Below are 12804 nucleotides of genomic sequence, written 5' to 3' on the forward strand. Positions count from 1 at the left end.
GGGTGTGCCTCAGAGCCCTGTCGGAGCACGTGGGTTTGTTCCTGAGCCCTGACGGAGTACGTGGGTGTGCCCCTGTGTCCTGACGGAGCATGTGGGTGTGCCCCGTATACTCATGGACCACGTGGGTGTGCCCATGAGCCCCGAGGGAGTGCGTGGGTGTGCCCCTGAGCCCTGACTGAACACGTGGTTGTGCCCCTGAGCCCTGATGGAGCGCATGGCTGTGCCCATGAGCCCTGACGGAGTACATGAGTGTGTCTCATGGGCCATGATGGAGCACGTGGAAGTGCCCGGAGCCCTGACGGAGCATATGAGTGTGCCTCTGAGCCTGAGCACGTGGTTGTGCCCCTGAGCCCTGACGGAGCGCGAGGCTGTGCCCTGAGCCCTGACGGAGTACATTAGTGTGTCCCATGAGCCTTGACGGAGCACGTAGGTGTGCCCCTGTGTCCTCACAAAGCACGTGGGTGTACCCCGAGCCCTGACGAAGCACATGGGTGCGCCCCTGAGCCCTGACGGAGCACGTGGGTGTGCCCCTGAGCCCTGACGGAGCGCGAGGCTGTGCCCTGAGCCCTGACGGAGTACATTAATGTGTCCCATGAGCCCTGGCGGAGCACGTGGGTGTGCCCCTGTGTCCTCACAAAGCACGTGGGTTTGCCCCGAGCCCTGACGAAGCACATGGGTGCGCCCCTGAGCCCTGACGGAGCACGTGGGTGTGCCCCTGAGCCCTGATTGAGAACGTGGGCGCACAAATATCCATTAGCAGCTTATGGCTCCACATTGCTTCCAGGATCTTTTGCATTCAGGAATACATTTGTCTTTGATGTCTAGGACAATTCTTCCTGTTTTGAATATCATTTGTGCAGCACCTTCACCCAGTGAAGTATAACTATGACTGGCATCTGTCCTCCAAAGGCAACTACCTACAGCTAACTCTGCCTCACTCTCCTCTTCTTGATCACCGATGATGCGCTGCTCACTCAGTGTCTAATCTTGACTGAGGTCCAGATGAAGTAAATGTGCATTTGCCAGTGGTTATGCAAATAAATGATTTAATTGTTCAGGTTCGGTGGAGGAGGCTAGGGATGTCTGCACAGGAACATTCATCTATCCCTCCACTGCATGGAGATACAAGAAGGTGGTGATGAAAACTCAAGAAATCTAGTAGTTGCCTCAACTCAGTCAACTCCACAGGTGACAGCTGTCAAAGAGCCAAAACACACATTGAGCAGGACATTCCTCGTCACTCTTCACATGAAGATAAAACTGTTCAATCACCCTGCTCATTATGGCTTCCAGTCTCATTGTTTGCCTGTTGTGTTGATCACCTGCCAGTTTTCCACGCTGCTTTCTCTATTGAAGTGAGATTGTGGAGGTCAGCAACACCACCATACGTTCAAGCCTTCTGTTGACTGTTGGGCACTCATATTAGATAAAGGGGAGCACTGTATGCGTGGCCTGGCCTTGCTGAGCTACTCCACAATGATGTTGATGAAACTTGGCACATTCCTCAGAGATGCCTCATTCACTATTGAGCTCCTTTTATGAGGCTGGCTGTTATCTCAAAAATGCAACTGGACACCTGGCCAGATGGTGTTTGGGAGAACTTTGGGAAATCAGTCAGCTCAGGTTGTTGCTGGGACTGGGGGGTTTGAGTTATAAAGAGAGGCTGGATAGGCTGGGACACTTTTTACTGGCACACAGGCAGTTGAAGGGTGACCTTATAGAGGTTTATAAATCATGAGGACCATCAATAAGGCAAATAGCAAGGGTGTTTTCCCTAGGATGGAGGCATTCAAAACTAGGGGGCATGTTTTTAAGGTTAGAGGAGAAAGATTTAAAAGGGACCTGAAGGGCAACTATTTTACATAGAGGGTGGTTTATGTGGGAATGATCTGCCAGAGGAAGTGATAGATGCAGGTACAGTTACAACATTTAAAAGACATTTGAGCAGGTCCATGAACAGGAAAGATTTAGAGGGTATTGGCCAAATGCAAGCAAGTGGGACTAGTTTAGTTTGGGAAATTTGGTCAGCGTGGACAAGTTGGACTGAAGGGTCTCTTTCTGTGCTGTATGACTCTGGGTGAGAGAACCGTCATCTGGCTGTTGCTTGCCATTCAGCTTTCCAGATCCTAAAGGGTCATTGAAGCTGGTCCCACATTGTCCATGTGCAAGCTTCAATGCTAACCTCTGTGGAGACCTCAAAGTCCTTTTAGTCTGTTAAGAGATTTCATCTGTTGGTCACCAGAAAGGGTTGCTGTCAGCAACAATCTCTGTGAATGCTTTTGCAGGCATTGGAAAAGCTTGACTTTGTTCATAGATTCTTGTCTTTGAGCACCAGCTTGATCTTTGCCCTCCAGTGAAGGACGACAGCAAACAGCAAGCCTAGTCAGAGCTGTCAGTTGCCTTTTACAAAGGTCCTTTCGGGATCTGCGACCCTCCTGATCGCTGTTGAACAAAGAGCAAAGAAAACTACAGCACAGGAACAAGCCCTTTGGCCCTCCAAACCTGCGCTGATCCAGATTCTCTATCTAAATCTGTTGCCTATTTTCTAAGGATCTGTATCCGTTTGCTCCTTATGTATTCATGTATGTGTCGAGAAACATCTGAAATGACACTATTGTACCTGCCTCTACTACCTCAGCTGGCAACACGTTCCAGGCACCAACCACTCTCTGCTTAAAGAACTTTCCATGCATATCTCCCTTAAACTTTTTCCCTTTCTCTTTGAACTCATGACTCCTAGTAACTGAGTCCCCCACTCTGGGAAAAAGCTTCTTGCTATCCACCCTGTCTCTCCCTCTCATGCTTTTGTAGACCTCAATCAGGTCCCCCCTCAACCTCCATCTTTCTAATGAAAATAATCCTAATCTACTCAACCTCACTTCATAGCTAACACCCGCCATATCAGGCAACATCCTGGTGAACCTCCTCTGCACCCTCTCCAAAGCATCCACATCCTTTTGATAATGTGGCAACCAGAACTGGATGCAGTATGCAGCACAACTGGAGTTGGGACCTGGAAATTATTTGAACAATGTGTTCCCAGCCCAATTTAAAAATCTAACCTTGAATCTTATTCCTGATTTTAGTTTTCTCCCCTCTCATATTGCAACATTAAAATATCTTTCACAAATGAAATACACCTAAACAAATTTGGGTGGCACGGTGGCTCAGTGGTGAGCACTGCTGCCTCACAGCACCAGGGACCCAGGTTCAATTCCAGCCTTGGGCAACTGTCTGTGTAGAGTTTGCACATTCTCCCTATGTTTGCGTGGGTTTCCTCTGGGTGCTCCGGTTTCCTCCCACAGTCCAAAGATGTGTAGGTCAGCTGAATTGGTCATGCTAAATTGTCTGTAGTGTTAGGTGTATTAGTCAGAGGGAAATGGGTCTGGGTAGGTTACTCTTCAGAGGGTCAGTGTGGACTGGTTGGGCTAAAGGACCTGTTTTCACTGTAGGGAATCTAATATAAAAAAAATTTTGCTTTGCACTCAAGAAAAAATTTTTGGTGAGATACATCTACCAAAGCAATTCCTAATTGAATCCAGGTTCTTTCCCTCCACTTTGATTCAAAAACGTCTTATTAAGACCATAAGGTGTGGGTGCAGTAACAAGCCATTTGGCCCTTTGACTCTGGCTGATCTGATCATCCTTAATTCCATTTTCCTGCCTTTCCCCCATAATCCTTTCCTTTACTGATTAAAAACTGTCTATCTCAGCCTTGAAAATACTAAATGTCACTGTATTGGCAGCATTCTTAGATTAAGATTTCCACAGATTGCTATTGTTTGAGAGAAGAAATTCCTCCTAAACTCTGTCTGAAATGGATAACCTCTTAGAGATTATACCCTTTGGCTCTAGATTCTCCAGCAATGGGTAATTGCCTTTCAGGTGGCTTGACAGTGTAACTACTAAGAATCTTATAATTTTCAATAAAGTTTCCTCTCATTCCTATAAACTCCAGTGAGTACAATCTCAACCTAAAAATTCTCAATGCCCAGATTTAACCGAGTGAACCTTCTCGGAACTGTCTCCAATGCCAGTATATTTTTCCTTGATAAGGGACTAAAACTTTTCACAGTATTCTAGGTGTGGTCCATCTCATGCGTTTTATAATTTTAGCAAGGTTTCCCTATTTTAATACTCTATTCCCTGTGAAATAAAGCCCAGCAGTCCATTTGCCTTTCTCTTTACACACTGAACTATGTGCTAGTACTTTTATTTACGCACAAGGACTGCCAAATCCTTCTGTGCTGCAGCTTTCTGCATTCTTTCTACATTTCAGTAATATTCTCCTTTTCTTCCTGTGAAACTGCATAACACATTTTCCCACATTTATATTCCTTCTGCCAAGTTTTTGCCCTCTTGCTTAACCTGTCTGCATCCTTCTATAGATTCTTTGTTTTATTCTTACCAATTGCCTACCCATCTATTTTTGAATTGTCCACAAACTTGGCTTTGGTCCATTCACTTCCATCAACATCATAAGCCAGGATGGTGAGTGGCTTGGAGGGAAACTTGCAGGTGGTGGTATTCCCATGTATCTGCTGCCTTTGTCATTTTAGATTCAAAATACAGTGATCATCAGTTTGGAAGGTGCTGTCTCAGGAGGTTTAATGACTTTCTGAAGTACATCTTGTAGATGGTACGCACTGCTGCTACTGGGCATCGGAATTTTAAGAAGCGGAAGGTGACATGGTGACAATCAAGCAGATTGTATTTTTCCTGGATGCTTTTCAAGCTTCTTGAGTGTTGCTGGAGTTGCACCCATTGGGCAAGTGGAATGTATTCCATCACACTCAGACTTCAGGAGGTGAATTACTCACTGCCAGGATTCCTATCTCTATAACCATATTATCTAGGTATATGGGACTGGGATGTCAGAGCAATTACAGAGGTATGGCTCAGGGATGGACAAGACTGACAGCTTCATGCTCCAGAGTATAGATGCTGGAGGAAGAATAGAAAGGTGGGCAAGAGATGAAGGGGAGTGGCATTTTTGATTAGGGATTATGATAGTACTTACAGAGGATATTCCTGATAATATATCCAGGGAAGTTATTTGGATAAAACCGAGAAATAAGAAAGGGATGATCACCTCATTGGGATTGTACTGTAGACCCCCCAGAAGTCAGCATGAAATTAAGAACCAAATTTGTTAGGAGATCACAGTTATCTGAAAGAATAATAAGGTGGTTATGGGAGGGGATTTTAGCTTTCCAATCTTAGACTGGGACTGCCATAGTGTTCAAGGTTTGAATGGAGATGAATTTATTAAGTGTGTACAAGAACATTTTCTGATTCAGTATGTGGATGTACCTACTAGAGAAGGTGCAAAACTTGACCTACCCTTGGGAAATAAGGCAAGGTAGGTGACTGAAGTGTCAGTGGATGAGCACTCTGGGGCCAGTGACCATAATTCTATTAGTTTTAAAGTAGTGATGGAAAAGGACAGACTTGATCTAAAACTTAAGTTCTAAATTGGAGGAAGGCCAATGTTGACAGTATTAGGCAAGAACTTTCAAAAGCTGATTGGGGGCAGATGTTTGCAGGTAAAGGGATAGCTAAAAAATGGGAAGCCTTCAAATGAGATAATAAGAGTCCAGAGACATTATGTTCCTGTAAGAGTAAAGGGAATGCTAGATGCCAAGAGAAATTGAGATTTTGTTTAAGAATAGGAAGCAAGCATAAGCCAGATATAGAAAGCAGAGATCAAATGAATCCTTAGAGTATAAAAGCAGTAGGAGTGTACTTAACTGGGAAATCAGGAGGGCAAAAGGGGGACATGAGGCTAGCTTTGGCAAATAGGGTTAAGGAGAATCCAAAGGGATTCTACAAATACATTAAGAACAAAAGGGTAACTAGGGAGAGAATAGGGCCCCTTACACGTCAGAAAGCAGCCTTTGTGTAGAACCGCAGGGAGATGGGAGAGATCCTAAATGAGTATTTTGCATCAGTGCTTACGATGGAGAAGGACATGGAAAGTAGAGAACGTGGGGAAATAAATAGCGACATCTTGGAAAATACCCATTTTGCCAAGGATGAGGTGCTGGATGTCTTAAAATGCATAAAGATGGATAAGTCTCTGAGACCTGATCAGGTGTCCCCTGGGACTCTTTTGGAAGCTGGGCCCTTTGCTGAGACATTTCTATCATCAATAGTCACAGGTAAAGTGCTGGAAGCCTGGAGATCGGCTAACGTGGTATCACTGTTTCAGAAAGGTGGTATGGAAAAGCCAGGGAACTATAGACTGGTGAGCCTGCCATCAGTGGTGGGCAAGTTGTTGGAAGGAATCGTGAGAGACAGGATTTACATGTATTTGGAAAGGCAAGGACTGATTAGGGATAGCCAACGTGGCTTTGTGTGTGTGGGAAACCGTGTCTCACTAACTTAATTGAGTTTTTTGAAGAAGTAACAAAGAGAATTGAAAAAGGCAGAATAGTGGATGTGATGTACATGGACTTCAATAAGGCGTTCCACAAGGTTCCTCATGGTAGACTGGTTATCAAGGTTTGATCGTATGGAATACAGGGAGAACTAGCCATTTGGATACAGTGCTGGCTCAAAGGTAGAATACAGAGGGTGGTGATGGAGGGCTGTTTTTCAGACTGGAGGCCTGTGACCATTGGAGTGCCACAAGGATCAGTACTGAGTCCACTACTTTTCAACATTTATATAAACATGACATTTATGTGAACATAGGAGGTATAGTTAGTAAGTTCGTAGATGACACCAACATTGAAGGTGTAGTGAAAAACAAAGAAAGTTACCTCGGAGGACAACGGGATCCTGATCAGATGGGCTAATGGGCTGAGGAGTGGCAGGTGAAGTTTAATTTAGATTAATGTGAGGTGCTGCATTTTGGGAAAGCAAATCTTAGCAGGACTTATACACTTAATGGTAAGGTTCTGGGGAGTGTTGCTGAACAAAGAGACTTTGGAGTGCAAGTTCATAGTTCCTTGAAAGCAGAGTTTCAGGTCGATAGGATAGTGAATAAGGCATTTGATATGCTTTATTGATCGGAGCATTGAACATAGTAGTTAGGAGGTCATTTTGCAGATGTACAGGACATTGGTTGGGCCACATTTGGAATATAGTGTGCAATTGTGGTCTCCCTGCTATAGCAAGTATTTTGTGAAACTTGAGAGGGTTCAGAAAAGATTTACAAGGATGTTGCCAGGCTTGGAGGAAAGGCTGAATAGGCTGGGGCTGTTTTCTGTGGAGCGTCGGAGGCTGAGGGGTAACCTTATAGAATCATGCGGACCATGAATAGGATAAATAGATGAGGTCTTTTCCCTGGAGTGGAGGAGTGCAGAACTGGAAAGCATAGGCTTAGGGTGAGCGGGAAAGATATAAAAGAGACGTAAGGGGCAGCTTTTTCATGCAGAGGGTGGTGCGTGTATGGAATGAGCTTCCAGAGGAAGTGGCGGAGGCTGGCACAATTACAACATTTAAAAGGATGGATATATGAATAGGAAGGGTTCAGAGGGATGTGGGACAAATTTTGGCAAATGGGAATAGATTACTTAAGGTTTTCTGGCTGGCATTTATAAGTTGGACAGAAGGGTCTGTTTCCATTCTGTACAGCTCTATGACTCTATAACCGGTAGCAATTTGAGATGCTGCATTAAGAATATAATGTCGTATCTCTTGGTGGAATCCTGTGGAGGTGAGGGAGATTTTGGCTGAAGTCCCACAGGGAGCCCAAGGTCCCAATTTTAGGGAAGGCCTGCTGTGTATATTTGAAGCCCAAACTTGAAAGGGAATGGCAGGCTTTCCCTAGGATAGATGACCCTGGAAACAGATGTTCCACCTGCTGAGAGCTGGTGGTCAATTTGAGGCCTGTAGCATTATTGAATGGGATGAAAGCCATCAGGACAGAAAGAAGAAGGGGCAGGGTCCCCACTCACCAAGCTCCTGCCTGATTAAATCCTCTTCCACCACTGAACTTGCCATGGGACAGGGCACAAAATTCCATTTTGTTTTCTTCCCTATAAACAGACTGATAGTGACAAGAAGGGGCGTTCTTTGAATTGCATGGTTTATACTTGTATTTTGTAATTATTTTAAAATCAGAATCATTTTGTTTGATTTAGTACCCATTGAACGCCCAAAGACATCTTGTGAACAGTATCGGGAGAGACTGCAAGCAGAGCTGAACCTGCGTGGATCACAACCTCTAATTGGAGCCTATATCCCTCAGTGTGATGAGGAGGGGAACTTCAGGCCTCTGCAGTGCCACGGCAGTACAGGCCACTGCTGGTGTGTGGATGAAACGGGACAGGAAATTCCTGGGACAAGGACACCCCCTGGAACTGGTCAACCACAGTGTGGGCAGCCAGGTCAGTCAGTGTTTGTAATTAAGCAAAATGACCGGTGTTGCAGTAAAACTTGGGGAGTTCAAAGAAACAAAAATAATTTTGTGAGTCTAACTTGGAATTTGGCAATCAACAGCATGGTGTAATTTACAAAAGCTGGTTATCAAGGAACCAGCTAATATAGTCATCTGTCATTTCCTGTGTGTACGTCAAGCCTGTCATTACTGTTTGACATTGTAACATTATTTGGTCACTGAACAAGAACTCTTGACCACATTAACTTCCATCATAAAGGTCTGGTTATCCTCTGATTATTGCCCCACCTCTATCACTGTTCTTTTCTGTTGTCATCCAGCTCTCAATGTGCCTTAATTTCTACAGATCTCTCTCTTTCATTGTTGCTCTCCGATACCATCTTCACAGAAATTAATTACAGTAATCATTTCCTCAGGCTTTACAGCTGAACTCAAATAGCAGTTTATCCTCATTCTAAGATTCAGAAATAGATGAAAAATACAATACATGTATGAACAAAAGATTGAAGCTAAATAAATGCACCTTTAAAAAAACATAAGTAAAATAAAATTTCAAATGTCTGTGTGGCTTTCGATATTGTTTTGGTCTCTTTCTACTCTTCGAGGATGTGAGTTACTTTGTTCTTTAGTCACATGTATGTAATCTAGAAATCATGTGACATCTTTTTTTCTTCTATTACGTTCCAGTAAAATAATCCTACACAATCACATTCTTCCAAAGAAAATTCATCCAATTCCATTCCAGGAACAATGATTCTGGGAGATAATTACTACGACAATATTTCTTCATAGCAGTACTCTAAAAGAACATTGATCAAATGACAGATACAAAAATCTAGGGTTGTGAATACAGTAAACTACTTGTTATTCTGAATTCTGGTGTATGAATAGATCTCTGGTCATGACAGAAGGTGAAAATATTTGAGATGATTATTGAGATTATCACATTAATTAAGTTCAAATCTACTGGCTTAGATACAATATTTTCCTGACCAATCAAGGGGTTCTTGACACCGAGAGAGACGAAGAAAAAATGTTACAATGTCCACTAATTTATGACTGTTTCAAATCAGTTTCTGTTTGTTTGATCAGGACCCGTTGAACGTCCAAAGACTATTTGTGAACAGCATCGAGAGAGACTGCAAGCAGAGTTGAGCCTGCGTGGATCACAACCTCTAATTGGAGCCTATATCCCTGAGTGTGATGAGGAGGGAAACTTCAAGCCATTGCAGTGCGATGGCAGTACAGGCCATTGCTGGTGTGTGGATGAAAGGGGACAGGAAATTCCTGGGACAAGGACACCACCTGGAACTGGTCAACCGCAGTGTGGACAGCCAGGTCAGTCAGTATTATAATGAAGGCAGTATTCAGTGAAACAGAGGAGGTCAACGATTTTCAATTTGTTTTCTGAGTAGGAAATGGCTCCAGCTGCCTTAGCTTGAGGTTTGGATTTCTAAGCTTTACAGGCACTAAAGCCTCAGAGAATTTCCTCAGTCAATCATAGGTTCCAGTTTATGGCTCCCATCTTCAGCTGTGAGAGTTCAGGTTCATAACTGGATGGTCATCTAAATGAGACGGAAGAAGCGACAAGCGAAGGAATCTGCAGAGTTTATGCCACTCTCAAATGCATTCTCCATTTTGGAGACTGCTGGGAATGACACTACTCTGGCAGAATACAGACCAGACTGTAGCACTAGTGACAGCATGAAAGGGAACAGCAAATATTAGAAAAGGAGCCTGGTCAAAGGTTCAATGAGCATTTCCGCAACCATCATCATAGGTTCCTAACGACATCTTGCTTACACGATGCCAGGATTAATGGACATCACGGATCATGCGCAACATCGCTGCAGGGTAGGAAGTGAACAAGAAATTGTGAAACGTATTGTTAGCACCAATGTAAGAGAGGACAAATATTGAGGATATGTGGTCAGATTTTTCAAGATTAAAAAGTAAATTTTCAGGGGTAGCTACCTCTGGATTATTCTCAGTGTACACCGAAGGCAGAAGAGAAACAGCAAGATGAGGAGAATCTGTGTATGGCTTAAGGGATGGTGCATCTGCAAACTAGCACATTGGTAATGGCTCCTGCTTCCAGACCTGAAAAGTTTGCAGTCTACCTCACATTATCTTTGAATGTCAAAGTATGTCAAAGATTTGAACAACAGTTTAAGTGAGCCAAGTCACATTTCAATGCAGTGGCAATATGTAATATTTTCAGGATGTTACCATCAATCCAAAACGGTCTTCAGCCTGCCATACAATTAAAGAACATTGTGTAATTCCATTGCCAAAATGCCGCCAGATTTTTAAGTCAATAACTGCAATGATTAGCTGATTAAATCAAACAGATCGTACCTTCAGTTATTCCATAGGAGCAGAAGAAGTAGGAACAAGAGTAGGCCGTTTATCCCCTCGAGCCTGTTCTGTTATGTAATAGGATCATGGCTGATCCAACATTCTTCAAGTCCACTTTCCTGTCTTTTCCTATCGTCTTTTATTCCCTCACTGATCAAGTATCTATCAGATTACATACAGCGTGGAAACAGGCCCTTCAGCCCGACAAGTCAACACAGACCCACCGAAGCGCAACCCACCCAGCCCCATTCCCCTACATTTATGGGCAACTTAGCATGGCCAATTCACCGAACCTGCACATTTTTGGATTGTGGGAGGAAACCCATGCAGACACGGGGAGAATGTGCAAAATCCACACAGAGAGTCACCTAAGGCGGGAATTGAACTCAGGTCTCTGGCGCTGTGAGGCAGCAGTGCTAACCACTGTGCCATTGTGCCACCATGCTGCCCATCTATCTATCTATCTCAGCCTTAAATCTACACAAGGACTCTACCTCCACAGCTTTCTGTGGCAAGGAGCTCTCAACTCTGAGAAAACATTTCCTCCTCATTTAAGTCTTAAATTGGAACTGTATTATTATGCCCTCTTAGTCCTAGTCTCTCGAGAGAATCATCCTTGCAGCATTTACTCTGTCAAACCCCTTGAGAATCATCTTTGTTTCAATGAGACTACTGCTCATTCTTCTAAATGCTAGTGAGTAAAGTTGCACCCTATTTAACCTTTGCTCTTAAGACAATCCTTTCATACCGGGAATCATTTGAGTGAGCCTTCTTTGACTTGCCTCCAATGAAATCATACCTTTCCTTAAATAAGAGCATCAAAACTGCTCACAGTCCTCCAGATGTAGTCTCACCACCAGCTTGTGCAGTTGCAGAAAGACTTTCCTACTCTTTATACTCTAACTCCTTTGAAATAAGGGCCAACACTCCATTAGCCTTTGAGTATCTACTGCACCTACCCATAAGTACCCCAAGTCCCTTAATGTTGCAGCTTTCTATAGTTTTTCTCTATTTAAATAATACTCCTGTTCTTTTGTTCTGCCTTCCAAAATGAACTACTCCACATTTTCCCACATTATATTCCATTTGGCAACTTTTTGCCCATTTAATTAACCTATCTATATTTGTCTGTAAAATGTTTGTAGCCTCTCACAACTGCCTTTCCATCTATATTTGTGTTGTCTGTAAATTTGGCTACATTACATTCACTTCCTTAAACCAAGTCATTTATATATTGTAAACAATTGTGGTCCCAAAAATTGTCATACACGAGCTCCCTTCCATGAAGCCAGGCTGACTCTGATTAGAGTATGATTCTCTATTTGTTATAGGCACAGCAGAGATGGCTCTCAATCAGCACAAAGTTGCAAAAACCAAAGAAAGTGTCCACTGTTGGATATGATTTTATGATTGTGTAACACTTGCAGAACAATCCTCAGTGTACTAACAGGTATACTGACCACCAAACGAAAGTAGCTAGTGAAGCCTGAGACGTGAATCATTTATGTTTGCTAGAAATAACATAATGTGGAGGTGCCAGTGCTGGACTGGGAGGGGGGGGAACAAACTTAAAACTCATATAACACCAGATTATATTCCAACAGGTTTATTTGGAAGTACTAGCTTTCGGAGCGCTGCTCCTTCATCTGGTAGCTGTGGAACAGATCATAAGACGCAGAATTTATAGCAAAAGGTTACAGTGTCATGCAATTGAAATGCTATATTGATCAAGCCTAGATTGCTGTTAAATCTTTCATCTTTTAGAATGGGTTGCAGGTTTTGGTTCACTAATACGTAAATCACAGAACTTCTTTTAAGTCACATTCTCGAGATAACTTAATGTTTTATTTAACAAAAAGTGAGATCTCAGCTCAGACAATGTATTAAAGGTGTCATGCTAAAGTCTATCTGTCTCCCAATCTTGAGTCAGACTGATTAGATTCCTTACAGTGTGGAAACAGGCCCTTTGGCCCAATAAGTCCCCACCGACCCTTCGCAGAGAAACCCCTCCCAGACCTATTTCCCTCTGACTAATGCACCTAACACTATGGGCAATTTAGCATGGCCAATTCACCTGACATGCACATCGTTGCACTGTG

General features: G+C 43.4%; 1 protein-coding gene across 7 annotated transcripts in view; it reads left to right on the forward strand.

Moving 5' to 3' along the window:
• nid2a (nidogen 2a (osteonidogen)) overlaps window positions 1-12804 on the forward strand; it is a 127645-nt gene that overhangs the window by 52853 nt on the left and 61988 nt on the right. For all 7 annotated transcript variants that reach the window (XM_060829167.1, XM_060829165.1, XM_060829163.1 and 4 more), the window contains 2 exons: window positions 8091-8336; window positions 9440-9685. In XM_060829167.1, coding sequence (XP_060685150.1) covers window positions 8091-8336; window positions 9440-9685 — 492 coding nt within the window. The remainder of the gene's footprint in view (window positions 1-8090; window positions 8337-9439; window positions 9686-12804) is intronic.

Source organism: Hemiscyllium ocellatum, chromosome 8, assembly GCF_020745735.1.
Source record: "Hemiscyllium ocellatum isolate sHemOce1 chromosome 8, sHemOce1.pat.X.cur, whole genome shotgun sequence".
Lineage (NCBI taxonomy): Eukaryota > Metazoa > Chordata > Chondrichthyes > Orectolobiformes > Hemiscylliidae > Hemiscyllium > Hemiscyllium ocellatum.